Raw genomic sequence first — 20,966 nt, 5'->3', positions numbered from 1 at the left:
GCAGGCATTTTTGTGACTATCTAACTGGCTGATAACTCCTGTGCACAGATGTGAGATTGGTGTCATCCCATCTTCTCCTTTAAAGAGGTGGTTTTCAGGTCTAGGACCTTATAAAGGGGTTGCAAGGTGAAACTAAGGAGCTGTTAGATGATTACTGGCTTAGTGAACAATAAAAACTAAAAATCCTGCCACACAAAATGACATTTTCTTTTTGGACTTTTCTCTATACGCAATACTTTTCTCATGAAATACTGTTTAATTTTGCCCCTTTAATGTTTAAAAAGGTTATTCAATTGAAATAATCTGAGAAGAGAAAATAAGTCTTCATCTGAAGTTCTCACTCCTCACTGATGAGGGGACACAAGTAGACACAGCTTCATACTGAGGGTTCACATGGATGACAGGCTGTAAAATATTACAGATCTGACTCTTTCATTTCAGAGTGTGGCCAGGCACCGATATCTATCTTCAGTCTGATGTATTATTATGGAAGAAAAGCTCGGCCGAGGCCAGAGCAGCCTGGGGGAAAATGAGCCTATTTGATCAGTGTCGGTTTCTGTCTGCCCCCTCTGTCATGGGTTTGCTGTCTAAATGGCTCGGCTGGATCGTGTTCGCAGATAACTGCCTCGGTAAAGCCTGGCGATCAGCATCATTAATGTAACTTTTCTCCCTGACTGCTCCAAACGGTGTCAGCTTCCAGAGGTGCTTGTGTCTATCAATGTGCGCGTATGTGTTTGTGTGTGTGTGTGTGTGTGAGTTTACACAGTTGCGTCTCATGGATACATGATATTTGGAGGTTTTATGTTGTATGTTATGTGTGTGTAGTACATGTTTATGTGTCATGACTGTCTGCATGGATGTGCCGTGCTTTTATGATAAGATACAGTATGTGCGTGTGTGTGTGTGTGCGTGTGTGTGGAGCATGTGGGCCAGGCTGAGCAGGGAAACATCTTTATTTTTTAATAAGGGTTTGTGCAGTGTCAGCTGTCAACTGCCAGACGTTGGGTCTGATCCCCAACCCTGAGTGGGGGGGTGGAGGGGTGGAGGGGTGGAGGGGGCACCTCTGCCATCAGTGGTGTCACTCACCTTTGCTTCATACGCATTACTTCACAATTTCTAGTCTTTCTTTGGTCGCATCCCCAGACTAAATAATGACAAGTGAAAGTTTTTGACAGCAGTGAATATATTCAGTCTAGGCTGAACTCTGACTCCTCTACAGTGCGTTGCTATAACTCCTCTTTGGCTTTCTCTGCCTGTGGCTCAGTGTGGTCGTAACTCTTCTCCCATCTTGCTCCACTATCGTTCAGGCTGTAAGTCTGAGGCTCTTTTTTTTTTTTTTTTGCAGCACATAACCAACTCCATCATTCTAATGTAATTGAACCAAGAGTACTATCATCTATCTGTCACCCTGACTGCCTCTTCACAAGGCGATGTGTTTGTGTGTGGGTGTGCATGGGCGCTGGGGATGGAGAAAATTAAACATAAAGAGACAGCATATAAATTTTAAATTTAATTTATTGCTGTCTCTGTATTGCTATAAAAAAAGACTATGCTGAGCATGAAGAACACATGATGTCTCATGTATCATTACTGAAAAAAACAGCTTGACAGAGGACGGACAAGCCTGGAGGAAAATGAGCCTATTTCATCTGTGTCAGTTTCTATATTTTCACTCGTTAACAAAATGCCACGAAAAGACCAAAACTAACAATATGTTCGCCCATCTCTTGATTCTCTCCACTTTTCTACCCTGTCTGTGATTCTCAACCTCAAACCAAATCATTACAACTGAAGATGTTTTCTTTATAAATGAATCATGAATATGCACTTTCATCTTTGAAGAAAGCTAAATAATTCTCTTAAACAGCTGGGCACTGTAGTTTGTAACGAAGTCTACTCAAACACGAGTACTTTGTGCATTTGTTGGGGACTATTTTCTGCTGTGGATGAATACACGTTTGGAGCTCTAGTGAGTATTTACTGCAACAGGACAGCATATGTGGGACTGGGTAAAAATAAACTACAGTGCCCGTGTTTATTGTCGCCCTCTGCTGCGGCTCGTAGATGTTCTTTTCATAGTCTTTGGTCAACAGTGAAGGTTTATGGCACGGATAAAATAAATAGAATATCAGCAGACTTACTCTTTAATATGTTTTTGAAATTTTTTACATATAGTATTGATCAGTAATATATGAATGTTAGCAAGAGTCACAGATTCCACTTCTTCATGTTGATGGGATGTTCGGTGTTGGTTCTGCTTCTGTGCACTTTTAATGAAGTTAATCTGCTCACATGATCACAGCCACCCAATTCCTGCCCCTTCATACACACTCAAGGACACACACACACCTACCAACACAAATACATGAGAACAAACACGACCGTGTCGCACAGCTTTTGTTTTCTTCTATGGTTTCATAAGTAAATTTGCTCCTTACATGAGTTAACACCAGCCTGAGGGATTGTGACTGCGATATGGAGCAAAAAGCCTGTGAATGCAGACTAAGCTTATCAAAGAGAACTCCGTGTGTTAGTTTTACGTATGTCTGTGTGATAAAACGTCTGACACAAAGGTCAAAAACACTGTACACGCCCTGGGCAAATCACTGTGCCGTCTAGATCTTGACAGACAGCTACAGTAACAGGACGCCACTCACTCCCTCTGACTCATACCCGGCCTTGTGCCCCATCACCAGGCCTCTCCCGCCTCATCTCAGCCCCGGGCTTTGATGAGACGGAGGCCGCTCTGTTGCAGTGTACACACGCTGCTCTGTGGAGGAGGTTGAGAGGGAAGAACCTTTTCCAACAAGCTCATATCTGTGGGCACAAGTGGACGGAGGGAGCCAGCAAAGGTCCAGACGTCACTAACACAAGTTGTGACTGCATTAGAGGGCAACAGGAGCAGAGCAGCAACAGGACAGAGTCCACGCTCCTGTAGTCGACTCTCTGATACAAGGCTGACCCCTGCAGGATTGGAGGGGAAGTGCTGTGTGGTTGGCATCGGGTACGTTGTGCCTGGGAGATGTGAATCTGTCCAGTTAGAGCCAGAAAATGTTGCTACACTAGACAAAACAGCTCCTCTCGCCTTCTTTGTCCTTTTTGGTGACATTCATAACAACGTTGGCCAGTGTGTTCCAGATGTGATGTGTGTCTACTCTGAGTATCCTGAATCCAGAGACAAACTGTCTGCCTCAGTCACAGTCCAGCAGGCTCAGATCCTGTCACTCACACACCCGCACACTCCAACAGTGAGTGCCACCTACCATCAGTTTTCCATCTCAAGGAGCGTACACATGAGAAGAGGACGGCACACCTGCCAGACATCAAATCTTAACAAACTACTGCCCTCCAATCCGCCAGGTGACATTTCACTCTACTGCAACAGATATGCAAGTCTGAAATCTCTCCCTTTGCCTCTCAAACGCTGCCTCGTCAGGTTTAACATTTAAATTTAACACATCTCATATTTTACCTGTTTCTTCAATCCTTTCTTTCTTTCCTTCTTTATGTCTGTTTTATCCACTATCTCTCTGGACAGTGTTTAATTAATGTGCATCAATGCAGTTATGACTATAGCTTCAGTTTCCCTTCTATCCACATCCTCCTGACCCAACACCCTGCAGCACACACATCCACCTACACTCTGCACTTATGATACATTTACATCTCAATCGCAAATGAATGTGATTCACTGCCCAGAGTCATTTCCATCCATGTTAATTAGGAAGAGTAAACAAAGCCAGGCAGCAATAAAACAGACAATAAAAATGTGCGTGCTGTGGCGGAGGGAAAGTAATCTGATCAATTTAAATGTAATCTGATGTTCCTGGATGCTAAAATGACTTTGTAATATTTTATAATTGGTCATTTCGTATGACAAAGTTTGGATCATGTGCATGCACACACACACACACACACACACACACACACACACACACACACACACACACACACTGGCTCTAAGACTGTTGTGCCATCAGACCCATTGTGTCATTGCACGACCTGTAAAGACCTGCTCAATAATGCATGATCAGGCTAGACATGGGCAGCCTGATGGAAAACCTTACCTCAACAACCTGCTTTGTCTGGTCAAAGACTGGACTGGACACTACAGAGACAGGGCAGTGTGTGTGTGTGTGTGTGTGTGTGTGTGTGTGTGTGTGTTGTGTGTGTGTGTGTGTGTGTGTATCCCTTCAACATTTCAGATTCAGTGACGTGGTGTATTACCTTGTGTGAACCTGTCAGGTGTTGACACTGCTGATGTGACGGCCAGATCAGGAGCAGCCAAGTCCCTCCTCTCACAGGAAGAAACCTGCTTCAAACTTCCTGTAAGAGTTTCCTACAACTTTGTAGAGCGGTCTTCCTGCTTCTGGAAAACTTAACAACGCAACGTCAACCAGCATGACAACGCTCCTTCGCAGAGTGGCCGGGCCGAGGTGCTCATCGTGGCGTTGCCTGGATGCGATTCTGCGGGAATCGCACAGCCGAACCACCAATCTGCTTTCCCGGGACGGAGCGCGAACGTTGACCGGTGCCAGTCGCCCTTTAACGGGATACAGTCGCGGGTACATCCGCGGGCAGCACACAGAGGCGGCAGATCCTGTAGAGGTGGATTTAAAGCGGTTAGAAGGAGGGGATGATGGTAGGGACGCACGTATACTGTTTAAAAGAAAGAAAACAGAAAAACAAATTCACACTGACAAAGTCGCTTCTCAGTTAACAGCTGTTTGACAGGCACCTTCTCCGCCATCCATCTTATACTGCAGCATAAAGCCTGTATTTCCTGTAAATGTCAAACGTCTGTACTTGCTTAGCTGTTGAAGAAGAACAGCCTATATTCCCACGGGTGGAGGCATTTCTGGAGCATTATTAAACTGTGCTGTTGTGTTGGAGGAACTTGTTAGATTCTCTGGGGGAAATCAATACAAATCAATCTCTGCACAGGAAGCTGCACCAGGATCTGTTTTATAACCTGTGATTTTAGACACTTTCCTACAACAGCTGTGTACATCGAGATCACAGTGGGAAACATGAAGTGCTGAAATCATTAATAAAAGCAGCCAATTGATCACAATCCATGAAAATGAATTTCTGGCTGTTGCCCTCGCCCTCTCTCTCTCTCTCTCTCTCTCTCTCCCTCCCTCCTGTTGCTTTCTCTTCCTCAGGGATAGTGGAGGTGCTGATGTGCCGACACAAGGCAAGAAATGCTCTTGGCCATGTGTTTGTTTCACAGGTGAGCAGATCTCTACATCACACACACACACACACACACACACACACACACACACACACACACACACACACACACACACACACACACACACACACTCTGAGACACTGTGTCCTGTGAGTGCAGATGAGGGAGCTGATGTCCACTCTGTCCCATGACTCGACTGTGCGTGTGGTTGTCTTCAGGAGTTTGGTACCAAAGGTTTTCTGTGCAGGTTAGTGTCCTCTGAGACGTCTCAAAGCTGCCGGGCATTTGTTATCAAAGCCTGACTACACCGTGTCATGGTGTGTGTGTGTTTATATGTACATGTACAGGTGCAGACCTGAAAGAGAGAGCTCTCATGAACAACACTGAGTCTGATCTGTTTGTTCACGGCCTGCGTTCGCTCATGACTCAGATAGGTAAGAACGGATGGTTGAATGATTAGCCTCGCCTTTTTTGCATGTGTACAGCAGTTGCTGTGAACTTTCCTCTCTTTGTTGTCATGACCTTTGTAGCTTCGTTGCCCGTGCCAACCATCGCAGCCATGGATGGCGTTGCCCTGGGAGGTGGACTGGAGCTAGCGTTGGCCTGTGACCTCCGCACTGCAGGTGAGTGACAGCTGAACCTTCAACCCAGAACTGGATGAGTCTGCCTATTAATGCCACATTTAGGTGACATCAGTGGGTTGGAGAGCAAGTTAAATTTCACTTCACAGCTATCACAGATCCAGTAATATTAGATCAGTGGTCGACTCCAAACAGGACGTAGGAGCGAATAGAAACATCCACTCAGGGCCGTTTCTCTAGAGTGTAGAGTGTAGATTAGGCGTAAGATTGATTAACAAGTTAGGAAGTTAAGAAGAAAAACATTTCTGCCACACGAAATTATGATTACTTTTTAAATCAAATCTTGAATTATGCCTTTTTGTGGTGAAATACTGGAGAGTGGTGCACCTTCGAACCTGTTGCAGTGAAACAGTCTGGGCTGATAGACGTGTGCGTCCTTTAACGGTTGTGTCATTAGTTTTACAAGGTCAGACATTGTTCATACATAAACATGGGCAGAAATGTGAACGCTACCGTTTCTGGAGCTGCCACCATTCATCAATTAATCAATCAGTCAATTGACTGAAAATTAATCAGCATATATTTTGACAACTGAATGATCGTTTTAATCTTTTTTTTTTTAGCAAAAATGCCAAATTTAATTTTAGCTTTTTAAATATGAGAATTTGATGCTTTTCTTTGCCAGACATGAAAGTAGAAATGAACCTCTATGCATTTTTGACTGTTGGTAAAAACAAAACAAGACATTTAAAGATGACACCTTGGGCTGTGGCAAATTATAACAGGCATTTTCACTGTTTTCTGCCATTTTATAGACAAAATGATTAATCGATTAATGCAAAAAAAAATATTATTACGTTTTTTGTTTGCGCATCTGTAACTTTGTTTCAGTATCTCTTGTAGTCATTGTGACTTTCTGGTGGTTAAAGGGAGACCTTTCAGAGGAGACCAGCGCTGTGACTGTAATCTAAAGTGTTGAAGAACAGTAACCTTTTTATTTTGGGTACATTATTGGGGGTGTCTGGTAACAGCTTGAAGATTTTTGTGTTTTATTTATGGACAGAGGAAACGCTTACCCTGAACAAGAGGTGGTCAGTCATTACAAAACCGTGCTGAAAGGGGTTAATGATTTCAGATCAATTTAAATACACAGTGGTCAGGCTAAAGTCAAGTCTGTTGTTGTTCCTGAGAAGTTGACATTTGGAGAGTGTGTGCTTTTCACCCACCGTTAATGATCCTCTAATGAGCTCCGTGACTAATGATAGCTGGTGAGCCTGCACACATCTGCCCAGCTGTTCAGAAACCTGATCTACATGCGATTAGTTATATTAGACGTGGCAGTTTGGTGATTGGCTGAGGGCTGATGAGCTAGGTGAGCAGATGTTTACGTCTATTGCTCTGACGGAGGCATCAGTCAGACTTTATGCCCTCCCCTAGCTTAATGGCACTCAGCAGCTCAGACCTTCAACTGTCCTCTGTGTGTGTGTGTGTGTGTGTGTGTGTGTTTCAGCGTATTCGGCACAGATGGGTCTGATTGAGACGACACGGGGGCTGCTCCCAGGGGCGGGTAAGATGAACAGAGGTCACAAAAATGACCTTGCACTGTACTGAGAGTCTTAGTCAAGAGACAAAGCAGCTGTGAGAGGTTGACCTTGAAGTGGTTTGTCCTGCAGGGGGCAGTCAGCGGCTGCCGAGGATGGTTGGCATCACTCTGGCCAAGGAGCTCATCTTCACAGGTGGAGTTACAGAAACGCTGACATGTTGCTTTAGACACAGGATGCTTGTCGGTCAGCGGAGGTTTCGCGTATCACTCTCTCTCTCTGTCTGTCTGTTATCAGGTAAGCGTGTGGGAGGACAGACAGCTCTGGAGATGGGGCTCGTAAACAGAGCTGTAGAGCAGAACCAGACAGGAGACGCTGCCTACGGAGAGGCACTCAGCCTGGCCAGAGAGATACTGCCCCAGGTTAGAATACAAACACACACGTTTTCAGCCACAGCTCAGATAATGATGAATCCTTTCTCCATCCTCCTCCTCCTCCTCCTCCTCCTCCTCCAGGCGGCGACCAGCTCTTTTCATTCTGCCCTCCTCTCTTCCTGGTGTTTTTTCTTCCCACCTTCCCCTCTCTCTCCCTCTCCCTCCTCTTTTCCCTCTCTCCAGGCTTCTGTCGTTCCACATTTCTTTCACTCCAGTTGAGACGCCTGCAGTCAGGCAGGGCCGGAGTGGCAGTCAAGTGGAGAAATGGACCACAAATAGCTCAGCACACACACACACATCCACAGACACATGCTCATGTTGGTGTGGATTCAATGATTGACAGAGGTTTGCATTGATGTAAAATGAAATGGGATGTAGGAGATGATAAGCGGTGTGAGCTCCCAAGTCAGGGGTTGGGAATCAGGTTGAACTTTGGAAGCAGATTTTTCAACATTGCTCACTGGAAAGCCGACGTTTTACAGGTGATGTTTCTATATGTTTCATTTGTTTTTGTTTTGATTAGTTCCAGAATAAAATTTAAATTGGGATTGCATCCAACAACAGATGTCATTTCCCCGTTAACGGGCTAACGGGAGCTTATATCAGTGCTCATTTGGCAAAACAATAACTCATATATGCAAATGTTTTACGCTGCAGAACGTATACATAACTGATAGGTTATCTACACTCGATAAACAGTTGAGTGAAAGTTCTGTCATCATTGTTGCCATAAGCTTACTATTTCTGTTTGACTAAATTTGGATTAGTGACACTCAAATCTGTGGTTATGGTCAAATACTCTGAAGCAGTGGATTAAAACTGCTCATTCAAATGGAGTAGTTTATATTATTTACTTGTTATTCATCTGGTTCACAACTTATTCAGCGCCGTGCATGTGTTGTTCAAATTGCAGTTTTATATGTGTAGCGACCATTTGTCAAAAAAAAAAAACCAAACAAATAAAAACAAAATCAAACTTAGATCAAACTTAGAATCAAAGGGGCCACTAACGCACCACGGGCATGTGGTGTACGCAGGCAAAAGAAGTGCACTGTCCATGCCAGGTTTCTGCATTTCTTATGGTTTATTTGTCTAAAACAAGTAAGCAAATAAAATACAGAGATCCTCTTTCCTGCATGCCTCTCTTGCTCTGGTAAAATAAATAAACCATAGGCCCACCCAGGTGCATTCTGGTCCTATGCCTGCCTTCCTACCTTTTATAACCTCAGGTGCCCACAGTGTTTCCCAATTCATAAGCAAAACAAAAACAAACAAAGTACTAGTTACGCAAAAAACTAAATATGCTAAACAAGGAAAAACGACTAGCAAAAGAAAATACTATCAAAAATCTAAAATAAAGCAAACATCTAGAATAATCAATCAAACAATACTAATTATTAATAAAACAACTAAATACTAACAACAATTAAATAGCTCCTACAATACGTTATGAGGTCATATTCACTGGATTTTGCATGAACCTTAAATTTACACTGTTATCTAAAGTTTATGCTGCATTAGGAAAATAAATGTCTCCTGATTTATTTTGGTCATTCCTCTACATTTTTTCTTACCTTCATGGTGCCAGTGCAGTCGTCTGGGGTCGCAGGGTCTCATGTCAAACCCATCTCCCTCTAACCCTGATGTGTTTCATTCCTGTTGCCCAGGCTCCTATCGCTCTGCGGATGGCAAAAGAAGCAATGAACAGAGGCGTTGAGGTAGAAAATGACTCGTACATCATGTTTTCTCATTATTTCCCATCAGTGACCATAGTGACTAAAATCACTCTTTCAACTCTTTCTAGGTTGACATAACTTCAGCGATGGCTATAGAGAGGATGTGCTATGCTCGGGTAAGGCTTCCAGTGTTTAAGTCAAACTTTTTTTTTTTTTCTCAACTTAAAATTCCAAAACAACAAAAGACTTGGCTCATTCTCATTTGTTGGTACCCATGAAACAACAAAAAACCCAGTATAAAGCAGTGAAGACTAATCAGTCGGTTTCAACTGATGCTCAGTCTAATCCCTCTGAGGCTGCCTGCTGTTGCCCTGCTGTAACCCTTGCCCCGCTCTCTGCAGGTTATCCCCACGCGGGACAGACAGGAGGGTATGGCTGCCTTCATAGAGAAGAGACCTCCGCGCTACACTGGGGAATAGACTCTTCTGAGTTATTGAATTTCTCTCTTACACACAGATGCACAATGCTCTCTCTAACTTCATGTCTGATACACAATTAACAGCCATTGATTGTCTGGTGTGTATTCGAGACAGTGTCAATACATTAGTTAAGGTCAGTATAATTCTGACTGCTGATATTCAGGATTCGACTGACAAAAGGTGATTTTTTTTTTCTAGTTTGGTACAAATCACAAGAGCAAAATATGATGAAAGATTTTGTTATTAGTTGATTTTGGTATTAGTTGTTTATACTTGATATCTTTGACTGAATAAAAAAGGCAACACCATTGTCATCTCCAGTTTATGGGAATGTACATTCTTTATTTTTCCAAACTTGAAAACGTGACTCTCAGCAGCAACATGGCACAGTCATAGCAGACATACAGTATCTTGACATTTTGCATTTTCCATCTGAATTAAATTCTTGTTAAAAAACAAACTGGCTTTCATCCCGGGAGATGTTCAGGGGCTCAACTAAACAATCCAACGTATCAGAAGAAGCAACAGAAAAGAACAAAAACAAGTTCTGTGTCATCTCTTTGCCCATGTTGAAACTAATGAGGTCAGCTTGGGACATGCACAAAATTTGCAAGCTCATCATCAATGAATTTACAGAAAAACAAGGCCATAATTCACTCAGAAGATGAGGAGATGTGTGTTTTGTTAACAGCTATTTCCCAGTACCATTTGTAGCCCAATATATTACATTTATTTTTATTAAACAGGTATTTCTATACAAGTCTTGGGACCTGTCATTGTTATTCCAGCTGAAGTGTCGTCACGGTCGGTTTGTAAAAGTAACGTTACTTTTGATTGCATAGAGAATGGTGACGGGGCCTTAATGAGAGCTGCAGGAGGGGAGTGTTGGCATCAGGGTCAGCTGTTACAGGTGACATGGTATCTTCTCTGGACAACATGGCATCCTGGAGGACACTAATGACACATTAGTGGTTTCAGAAAAGAGATACCCTTGAATTTCCGAAAGCACCCTCTACTCACTCCTGGATAAACACTGTTTCTTCTCCATTTCTCCCTCGTTTGTTCTCTAAGTATTTCTTAATCAGATAAACTGAAAAAGACAAAACACACAATGGAACATACAATAGAATAATTTCCATGCAACCAGTTCAACCAGTCCTGAACAATTAATATTCCTCTCACATTTTCTATTATGTACAAATTACATACACTCTTTAAGATGCAGATACTTGTACAGACGTACATACACATGCTCACAGCGAAGTGCTGTCACTGTCTTTTAGACACCTGGACGTGTTGGGATGCACAGCGAACATACCAATATATACACAAGTTTCTTAAAGAGGAAACAGCTGCGACTCAATACACAATTGTACATCCATCATGATTATACTGACCACATCATTATTGCCATTTGTGTCCAGAAAAGGACATTTGCACTTAACCAGACATAATTTCAACTAATTTTGAATCCCACTCTGAGTTTTCTGATTTACAGCACTGCTGGCTTTGCCACTGATACGGCTGATTTAGGGCTGCCAAATGCACTGGTGCTTAAAGAGATATAACTTCTCTAAAATTTAGGTTTTCATCTGTAATGTCTGCAACATTTGAACCACTGAACACACCCTCAGCAAATGTCCTGTCACATCAAATCAAAGGCATTAGCTGATAAAAGTCTAAATGAATAGGAGAGCAACAGTAGTATTGTAGACCCAGAGGCGTGGGCATCAGTGAACAAAACACTGCTATAAACAAACAAGCAGGCAGTCCTAAAATGAACATTACAAGCATTCAGACAAACTCCAGCATACTTGAGCTCACAGCAGCATCATGCGTATATTTAATGAGCTAATCAACCAATTCAGACAACCAGAGGCCTCGGTAACATACGGGGGCTGGAGAGTGAACTTCTGAGGGTTCAATCCCAAACTGAGATTTGTATGTGTGCACTGACATATTTTTTGGTAGGAGAATCATCATGATGCCAAAGTCACACTGACGAGAGTGAGCACAAACACAAACCTCATGTTGAGATTTGAGCTTAACTGACCAACAGCTTATCATAATTCAATTTTTCATCACAACATTAGCAAACAGAAATATTCCTGCCTTGAAACAAACACAAAGAAAATAAATAATGTTAGTGTGTGAGTGTGTGTGTGCGTGCGTGCGTGCAAAGAATTGCGTTGTCTTTGTCCTTTAAAGTAGACTCTCTGGGGATCCTTGATCAAGTGTGTTTGTACATGAGATATGCATACCACAGACACTCACGCACACACACAAAATCCCCTTTAGTGGTGGTGCGGCCCATTCTAATGTCCTCTTCCTGATCAGGGGGCCTTATGTTCTGAAAGAGAAAAAAAAAATGTAAAAGAATGAAAAATCTCCAGCCAGTGTGAGACTCGGATGCAAATCACAAGTAGTCTGTGTCTTTACCTTGGTGAGGTTATTGTGGTGGTGGTGGTGGTGGTGGGCGGCGACTTGTGTGTGTGTGTGCAGGCTGGCCGGTGCGGGCTCTGTGGCGTTGCAGGCTGTCCAGAATACTCTCAGCCAGCAGTTTGACGTCTCTGTGGGTCTGTGGGTGTGTATGAACGTGCTCCAGCTGCTGCAGGCCACCCTCCTCCAACAACATGCTGCAGTAGCGAGCGGCTGCAGACATAAGGGTTAACACACAATCGCATCTGTGAGCGGTTTGGGTAGGTGAGTCAGTGATTGGCTTAACATAACGAAACATAACACTTGGTTTTGTAGGTGTACGTATCTGTGTCTCACCGTTCTTGCTGCAGACATGCTGCATGGCCCATGCTGCCCACAGCTGAACACCAGGCGTGTGAAAGCACTCCAGCAGGGGAAAGAAGGGGTTAAATGACCTACAGAATGAGAGAATATGATATTTCGCATTTGTGCACATAGGATTTATTTTATGGACTTGCTTTTCAAGGTGCTTTCTTAAATTGGATCTTTTGGATTCTGTCAAAGCTTGAAATCATCATTCTTTCACATGAGCTATAAAAGTCTATCCTGGTCTCTAGAGAGCAAGAAACATAAGTTTCTAGTGACACACCTGAGTAAGGTATGGGCCTACTTGCCTCTGTGTAATTGTGTTCGTTCTTTTTTATTATTATAGAGAGAAGCTGCAGCTCACCTGTAGGCCACCATTTCACACTCTGGTGGGGGCCACTTCATAATGACAGCATGCTAGAGAGACAAAGACATGTATAAAATTCAAACCAACTTTCCGAAATAAGTGTGTACAGTATTTATGTGCAGTTATGAGTAGTTTTGCTCATTCCTACCAGTTGCTCTAACAGCGAGGATCGAAGATTGGGGCTGAGCGTCCAGGCCTCCTCCCCTCGTGATGTCAGGTGTGCAAGGATTCCTGCGGCGAAGTAGCTGACCTCCACCTCTGGGCTGTGCAGCAGAGTGCTGATGTGGTCCAGGAACCCCTGCACCATCAGCTCTCCGTGCAGCTCTCCGACCTCCGCTATGTTATTCTACACAACAAAAGATGAAAGGGGAATGATAATGTCTTAATATTGTAAATTTATTCAACATTCACTTTCTCTAAAGGGTAATTACAGAGCAGTGAACTCACCAGCAGACCAAGAACCTTCTGCTGAATAGAAGACTCATTGGGGAAGGACTGCAGAGTGTGGTGGAAGTGGGTGTGGGTGAGGGGTGAGGGGGTATGGGAACAAAACAACAGTGAATCAACCTGTGCCAAAGACATACATCCTTATTCAGAGCAACACATGCTTGAGTGTGATGATTAGCTAGTACGGTTATCTGCTCTTAGCATTTTTTGTGTATTTATAGGTACATGTGGACATTTCTGTGTACCTCTAGAACTTTAATAAACAGGTCCAGCCCCTGGTTCTCAATAAAATGGCGGCAGGTTGTTGGCGATTCATCCGTGAGGTTCCAGAGTGCACTCAGTGTAAATTTGAGGGTGGCATCCACCACGCCCTGAGTAGCCTTCTGACGCACAATGTGGAGCAGTTGCTGCGTGGTAGGGAGGGAATATTTGCAATAAAAATTTGCCCTTTTCGGTAAATTAGTAACAGCGGGAGAGAACACAGCTGAGATGAGCTTCTTACCTTCACTATGAACAGTTCTGCTCCCAATTGAGCCGTTTGTTCTGTGGACAACTTGAAAAAGCAAACAGTAAAAAGTTTAAGCCCTACAAATGTGCAAAGAATTCATTAACAACAGCATACGTGATATTAATACAAAACAACATATACTGAACCTTAGCAGCCAGTATGGAAATGATAGCCACAGCCATCCTCTGCATGTTCTGGTCTTCATGGTTGCAGAGCCACTGCATCACTAATTTGGCTGCTTCAAACCTTGAAAACAGAGAGACAGAGCAAAACATGTCTACTGTGAACACAGCAGAGAAACTGCTACATTATGAGCAGTCAATCTTTTTATGTTTTGGTTTCCTGCTTTGCTTTCGCTCACACATGTTAACTCTTTCAGTGTTTTATATTTAGTTCTGCTATATCTACCTATTAAAATAATATTAAAAATACTATTGTAAAATGTGTATTTCACACCTGTTGAACGGAACCTCCTGCAAAATGCGGTCACTGCACAGGGACAGCAGGCAGTTCTTCTGCAGCTGCAGACACAGGAACCAAAGTGGACATCAGTTCAGAACCTGAACAACGCTTTCAGAGTCCTGTTTGTTCTACAGGCAGTAAAATGTGTTCACAAAAATATTCTCATGTCTATGTGGCTCAAAAATTGTGACTGATATGGTATGAAGGACGTACGCCACCAAGACAGCAGTGCAGACATGAAACTACCTGTTGGTGGTTGGGGAAAGTCCTCATGGCCTCCAGTAAGAGCTGAGTGACGGTACTCAACAGTCGGACTGGCATCCCTGCTGCCAGGTCCTGCTTTGTCAGGTTGAACACACAGGCACTTGCTGCCAGCTGAACATTCAGAGTGGCAGGGTGATTCTTCATACCCAAAACTACCAACTGGGAAAAGAAGGAAGAAAAAAGGAAGCTATGTTGTAATACTGTGAGATTATTCAGGAACTTGAAGTGTACAGAATTGGAGTAATGTTGTAGGGCTTTGCCATAATACTCTGGAAGAGGAAATGTGTCTCCATCACCCATCAGAAAAAACAGTGAGCTGCAATCTCTATTCAGATTTACATTTCTTAAGCATGATATAACTTTATGTCATAATAATCTACACTGTTTTCTTAGACATGAAGCAAAAGAAACTGTGTAAATGAAATGAGAAAAAATACAAAATTTCCAAGTAATATTATGTTGGTTCACCTTAAGGATGTCAGGCCTTGGTTTCTCCATGACATGGGTCAGACTGAACAGATGAAACAGAGCTTCCCTCACAAAGCCTTCCCTCTCACTGTAGCGCCGTAGTGCCTCACAGATCTGGGTCTCATTGGCTTCTCCTGTTACCTGCTCACACAAAACACAGTTTAGCCAACCGAAATTTCTAAGCACAGTTAAGGTATTAATGTACACATCTATACTACCTTTAGATTTCCTTCTCCTGAGAGGAAGTCAGAAAAACCAGCTTCTGTGGCCAGAAGTCCCACAAAGGTCATCCCTGGTCTGTCCTTCACAAATGCTGTAACAGCTGCATCTGTAACCTGCAACATTTACATGTGTAAGAATTGACAACTTGACTCGATAGCCTGTATGCTTTCTTTACAATCTAGTTGAAACACTCACAGACCAATACAAATACACACACACACACACACACACACACACACACACACACACACACACACACACACACACACACACCTGTTTCCTCCCTGACACATCCAGGGAAACAAGAGCAGGCAGGATCCCTGGCTGTCCAAGCAGCTGACGAGCTACATCAGAGGTAAACTGTTTATCATCACTGATGTCCAGGTGCTGCAAACAAACAAGCAAGAGATAGCGTTCTTCTCAAAGCATAATAAAAAAAAATAGAAACAAGTTTAACAATAAGCAATAGCACACAGCGCAACACTCAACACTCAGCTCCACCCTTCGACTAACCTGCAATACATCCAGCTGGTGTATGACTCCCAGCAGCTGGGCAGTACTCATCTCCAGCCTCTTCAGCTGGTGCAGTGTTAGCGAGCGCAGCCGCTCCTTCAGGCCTAGCAGCGGACTGAGGTTGGTGATTGAGGTGTTGGAGAGATCAAGGCTCTCAAGTCGAGGCAGGGAACACACGTCAACTAGCCCAGAGTCATAGAAGTCTACATTGGCTAGAGAGAGAGAGCGAAGGCCCTGGAGGGAGCTGAAGCGATACCGGATCGGTTCCTCCAAAGAGGACATGGTGAGACCTGTTAAACCAAGTCGCTGGAGGGACTCCTGCAGGGTGTTGGAGAAAAGCGAAACAAAACAATTTTATTTTATTTCATTGTAGTGTGAGGAAAGGGTGGTTACCTAACACATGTTAACATACTCTCACTTTACCTGACAGTATTTATTGGTGGCCAGTCCCTGTAGAATATCATGAATAGTGAGGTCTGCATTGACCCTGGCAGCATCCAGCTCCAACAGTCTGTGAGGGCACAGAGCTTTCTGGAAGGCTTCTGCAGAGATACGCGCCGTACGGATGCAGGCTCGTCTCAGACGCAGGTATTCGCAGTTCCGAAATACACCCACTGTGCTGTCATTCAGCAGACCTGTACCATAATGAACTTGTGTTAAAGTTTACCTTTGGGTCCATGCAGGACTCAACAGGACTGAGCTTTGCACAATAGTGCCTCTGTTTATCTAGGGAAGGATTTTAGTTTATGTGACAACATACCATTAGGTTAAGTTGCTCAAAGATTTCACACTTTTTTCCCCCCTTTTCTTAGAAGGGTATAGAATCTGTCAAAAGACACTCAGGAGATGTATATAAGTTGGGATTTTTTTATTTTCGTCAAGATGATAGTTCAGGTTGATATCTGACAGTTCCACAAGTAAAAATTAAAAGCAAAAAGCCGGAACATAGATCTTGTGGTGGTTGTTGTCTGCTCAGGAGTGTCCTGTGAGGTCAAGGTTTTACCTTCTGTGGCCATCTTGGCCAGCAGCTGGTCTGCTAGCTCCTGTGGGAAGAGAACAGCCTCTCTGAAGCACAGGGAGCCGTCAGGGCGCTTCACACAGAAAAACTCCAGATTCTGGCTCACATAGGTCAGGCACAGGTCTGTCAGAGCCGCTGGAGATGCCTCATCCTGAAAACACAAAGATGATGTTTGATAATGTAGATGCAGTTAATCAACATCATTTATTGTTGTGCAATTTCCAGTAATAACATGAGCACTTAAAAAGATGACACCTGAAGGCAAACCGAAGCTTACCGTGCTTAGGGAACTGCAGGCCATGGTCATGGCTTTTTAAAAAAAAAAAAAAAAATCACTCTAGTATTAGCTTATGCAATCGAGACTGGTGTCTTTTTTCACCACGAAAAACTACCGCTAAAGTAGCTAGCTGTCGAGCGGCTCCGTTTTAAGCCGCTTCAGTTCGCAGTGTTCACCTGTCTGGGAGCCTGATGTTATGCTAATCTATCACCGACCAGCGTTAGCGGCGAACCAGCTAGCTAGCTCACTTGTTGTTGCTTCCGTTGTGGGAAATCGCTCTCCGTGCAAACATGAAGACAGCAGTCTGCAAAGGCGGAATTCATGTTTAAAAAAAAAGATATTGACTAATCACTGCGACTACCGAAGCTCTGAATTCAGGTACCGAGTGAGGGATATATTTTTCACGGGGAGCTGCTAGGTCTATTTTTGACTAGACTAGACAGACCGTAAATAAAGGTCACAGCACTGGAAGTACATTAGGAAGGGGGCTGGACTACGGAAGCCTGTTAGGGAAGGTTATGAAACTAGGAACACATATGAACATGCTGTTCTCCCTTTCTTTCAATGGAAATCTACTACATGACTAGCTGTAGTTGTTTTTTATAACAACTTAACGATTAACGGTAATCAACTCTATTCTATTGTGTTGTTTATGTGAAAAAAAAAACATCGTATCGCATTGTAACATCGCTTTTTAACTCGTTCACCAAGGTCACAAGTAGCAGTGGATGTGGTGGGAGCTAAGCCTCCAACACATGTGATTGTTGTAAAATTAAAACGCAGAGGTGCAAGCTGAAATATGGCTGGACTTGTAAACTTTAAAGATGAGAATGAAGTGAAGCAGTTTTTGGACAATCTGGGCGTGGAGTACAGCTTCCAGTGCTACAAAGAGAAGGATCCTGAAGGTAACATACTTCTACTGTTCACATCACTGTTGCTGCTTAAGCTCAGCTCGAAAATGCAAACTAAAATGTTCGATTTGTGTTAGTTATGTTTCCCTCATTGTGTTTCCATCATGTTTTTCTTAGGGTGCCAAAGGCTCGCGGACTACTTGGAAGGGGTGAAAAAAAACTATGAGAATGCAGCACAAGTGCTCAAACATAACTGTGAAACACATGGACATGGAGAGAGCTGCTATAAACTGGGCGCTTACCATGTCACAGGAAAAGGTAATGTGGCTTACCTTTGCAATGTGGCTTATTGCTCTCCTTTTTTTTTTTTTTTACCCTCTTTGGTGTTTGGGACGAAATTCTAGATGTTGACAACAGGTTGAAACTACTGATACTTTGCTTGTATGCTATAATGTAAGCAAAGTACAATGTATGTTACTGATCACAGTGAGAGATAAAGTTTTATAAGCAAAATACAAATATTCGCTGTTTAATATTAATAATGATAATAATAATAATGTAGTAAAAAAATCAGAATATTGTTTAAATGTGAACACAACAATAGTTTAATTTAATTCTTTAAATTTGTGCTTTTAATTTTGATACTTAGGTACATTTTAGTGTACTTTTGCTTACATAAAATCGTGACTGCATCAGGGAGGGATTTGAATATCTTCTACATTACTTATCTTCATAAGATGCATAAAGGTCTGCATATACACCTCTGTTAATCTCCTAAATATTTCCACCAGGTGGAGTGACCGAGTGTCTGAAAACAGCCTACTCCTGCTTTATGCGCTCCTGCAACACCGGAGGAAAGAAGTCTGTAGATGCCTGCCATAACGTTGGTCTGTTAGCCCATGATGGACGAGCTATGGACGGGGGACCTGACCTAACGGCTGCCCGGCAATACTATGAGAAGGCCTGTGCTGGTGGCTTTGCTCCGTCATGCTTTAACCTCAGTGCTTTGTTCATTGAGGGCAATTCCAAAGGGCTGGCACCAGATATGACTCTAGCTTTGAAGTATGCTAACAGGGCTTGTGAGCTGGGACATGTATGGGGCTGCGCAAATGCAAGTCGCATGTACAAACTGGGGGATGGTACAGAGAAGAATGAGAAGAAAGCAGAGGAGCTGAAGAATCGAGCGAGGGAACTGCATGGTTTAGAGAAAGAAAGGCAGCTCAAATTTGCAGAGTGAATGTGACACTCTATCATATTATCATTGTTTTGATTTTGATGCACGTGTTAAGTCAGTTTGTTTGAGTGAACAAGTATATGTGTATACAAACAAAACCTGGTCTTGGGGTTCAAAGGTCAGAGATGATCTGTTGTTTAAAAGCAGAATGGTGAAATGGATGTGTGCAACCTCATTACAGTCTATAGACTGACATTCAGGGAGCAGTGTTAACTTGACTATTTGTATTAGTAGATTTCAGAGAAATGTGTACAATAAATGTAAAAACAATAAAATGAATATTGACTCGGATACAAAAGTTGGTTGTTAGTTATGCTTTTGTCGATGGTCTTTGATAAAGAAATGTTTAGGCCCAACTCTAGGTTTAAAGGGCAGTTTGAAATCTCATATTATCAAGTGCATCCTTCAAACGGTACTGTGTGTATGTTATTACCTCCACCATGGAGTTTATGATTTCACCTATGTCTGTTTATGTTGGCTTGTTTATTTGTCAGCAGGATTGCACTGATTACACAAGTACTGAACCGATTTGCACTGAAGTTGGTGGAGGGACTGGGTATGGGCCACAGAAGAACATATTACGTTTTGGGGGCAGATCCAGATCATTTACTATGAAATTGAGTGTCCTTCTACATAGTATAGAGTATGCTGCTATTAGAATACAAAATGTGATATTATTTTCTTTCAACAAAACTTCATAGTAATTGACAAACTAGTGGAAAATTGCACTGTTGCATTAAAATGTGAAGCTCCGGAGAACTCGACTATATCAGTGATGAGCAAAATGTGATTAAAACAGGCGAACATCATTTTGACATTATTAACTGTGGGATTTTGTCTATAAAACACACTTGTACATAATACTGGACACTTTCGCAATCACGAGAGCTTGTGTGGATAAGACGATGGTTGGACCACAAGAGGGAGTCAGAATCGAACACATGAACTTTGCGCCCGTTTCAAATCTCACAGGGCGCTTTTCCCCTCTACACAAGACCAGGGGTCTGCGAGTCCTATCTATCCAGATTTGAATCGACACTGTATTAAGAAATTGAAAATACTGCTGACAGTGACAAAATATGTCTATTTTTAATAAAGAACTGAACTAAGCCGGGCTGCTGTAGATGATGGGTGAACTGGTCCGCTCTCTCGCTGGAAGCTCCGCCCGTTTGCTGTGCGTCTTCCTCAGCCCTCATTCAAAACAGAGGACAGCTGTTGCTAAGCGCATCGTCGTGTCCTGAGCGTTAGCCTAAAAACTGTTAGCTGTCTGCTTTATTCTGATGTACCCACTGGAATATCAGGAGAAGAAAGAAGAATACCGCGCACTTCGGTGAGTTACTGGACAATATAAGGCAAAGTTTGTTATCGTTTGCGACATCATTTAGAAAATCCCTCCCCAGTCGTCGATATAGTTAGCTAACGTAACATTAAGCCCCACGAACGGTTTGGGTGTGTTTGTTTTTATGGGCAGGATGCTCCCTTATCAGAGTAAATCGGCATCCATCAAGAGGAGGGGGACATGGAGGCGTGCAAACACCGGGACTGGTCCGGTTCTTGCAATGCAGACTATCTGTAGCTGGGTGCAGTAGTTTATTGTAGCCATTATTTTATTTTCCTCCTCCACCCACGTGAAGACACAGTCG

The 20,966-nt window shown here is 43.0% G+C and overlaps 4 protein-coding genes across 5 annotated transcripts in view; 3 read left to right on the top strand and 1 right to left on the bottom strand.

Annotated features, from left to right (window-relative positions):
* Positions 1-4,254: 4,254 nt before the first annotated feature.
* echdc2 (enoyl CoA hydratase domain containing 2) lies at positions 4,255-10,233 on the top strand. The gene is made up of 11 exons (XM_056378099.1): positions 4,255-4,642; positions 5,166-5,233; positions 5,357-5,444; positions 5,545-5,631; positions 5,728-5,820; positions 7,289-7,345; positions 7,452-7,514; positions 7,617-7,741; positions 9,421-9,471; positions 9,558-9,605; positions 9,831-10,233. The coding sequence occupies exons 1-11, from the start codon at positions 4,402-4,404 to the stop codon at positions 9,906-9,908; spliced, it is 999 nt and encodes a 332-aa protein (XP_056234074.1). The 5' UTR covers positions 4,255-4,401; the 3' UTR covers positions 9,909-10,233.
* zyg11 (zyg-11 family member, cell cycle regulator) lies at positions 10,225-17,684 on the bottom strand. The gene is made up of 18 exons (XM_056378094.1): positions 17,239-17,684; positions 16,947-17,112; positions 16,367-16,578; positions 15,944-16,261; positions 15,704-15,817; positions 15,427-15,543; positions 15,209-15,349; positions 14,723-14,899; positions 14,471-14,535; positions 14,161-14,260; positions 14,009-14,059; positions 13,752-13,913; positions 13,507-13,554; positions 13,208-13,405; positions 13,057-13,109; positions 12,684-12,781; positions 12,348-12,560; positions 10,225-12,258 (listed from the first exon to the last, which is right to left on the bottom strand). The coding sequence occupies exons 1-17, from the start codon at positions 17,266-17,268 to the stop codon at positions 12,358-12,360; spliced, it is 2,253 nt and encodes a 750-aa protein (XP_056234069.1). The 5' UTR covers positions 17,269-17,684; the 3' UTR covers positions 10,225-12,258; positions 12,348-12,357.
* A 59-nt stretch (positions 17,685-17,743) lies between these two features.
* Positions 17,744-19,494, top strand: LOC130170621 (cytochrome c oxidase assembly factor 7). The gene is made up of 4 exons (XM_056378100.1): positions 17,744-17,861; positions 17,950-18,143; positions 18,267-18,407; positions 18,881-19,494. Exons 2-4 carry the CDS (start codon positions 18,038-18,040, stop codon positions 19,324-19,326), a joined length of 693 nt encoding a protein of 230 aa, XP_056234075.1. The 5' UTR covers positions 17,744-17,861; positions 17,950-18,037; the 3' UTR covers positions 19,327-19,494.
* Positions 19,495-19,625: 131 nt separating this feature from the next.
* Positions 19,626-20,966, top strand: part of ralgps2 (Ral GEF with PH domain and SH3 binding motif 2) — a 69,445-nt gene continuing 68,104 nt past the window's right edge. For both annotated transcript variants that reach the window (XM_056378096.1, XM_056378095.1), the window contains exon 1: positions 19,626-20,653. The gene's annotated coding sequence lies outside the window, so the exon portion shown is untranslated. The remainder of the gene's footprint in view (positions 20,654-20,966) is intronic.

This window comes from Seriola aureovittata, chromosome 6, assembly GCF_021018895.1.
Source record: "Seriola aureovittata isolate HTS-2021-v1 ecotype China chromosome 6, ASM2101889v1, whole genome shotgun sequence".
NCBI lineage: Eukaryota > Metazoa > Chordata > Actinopteri > Carangiformes > Carangidae > Seriola > Seriola aureovittata.
Note: the sequence above shows the minus strand (reverse complement) of the source record. Positions and strands in the feature narration are given on the sequence as shown.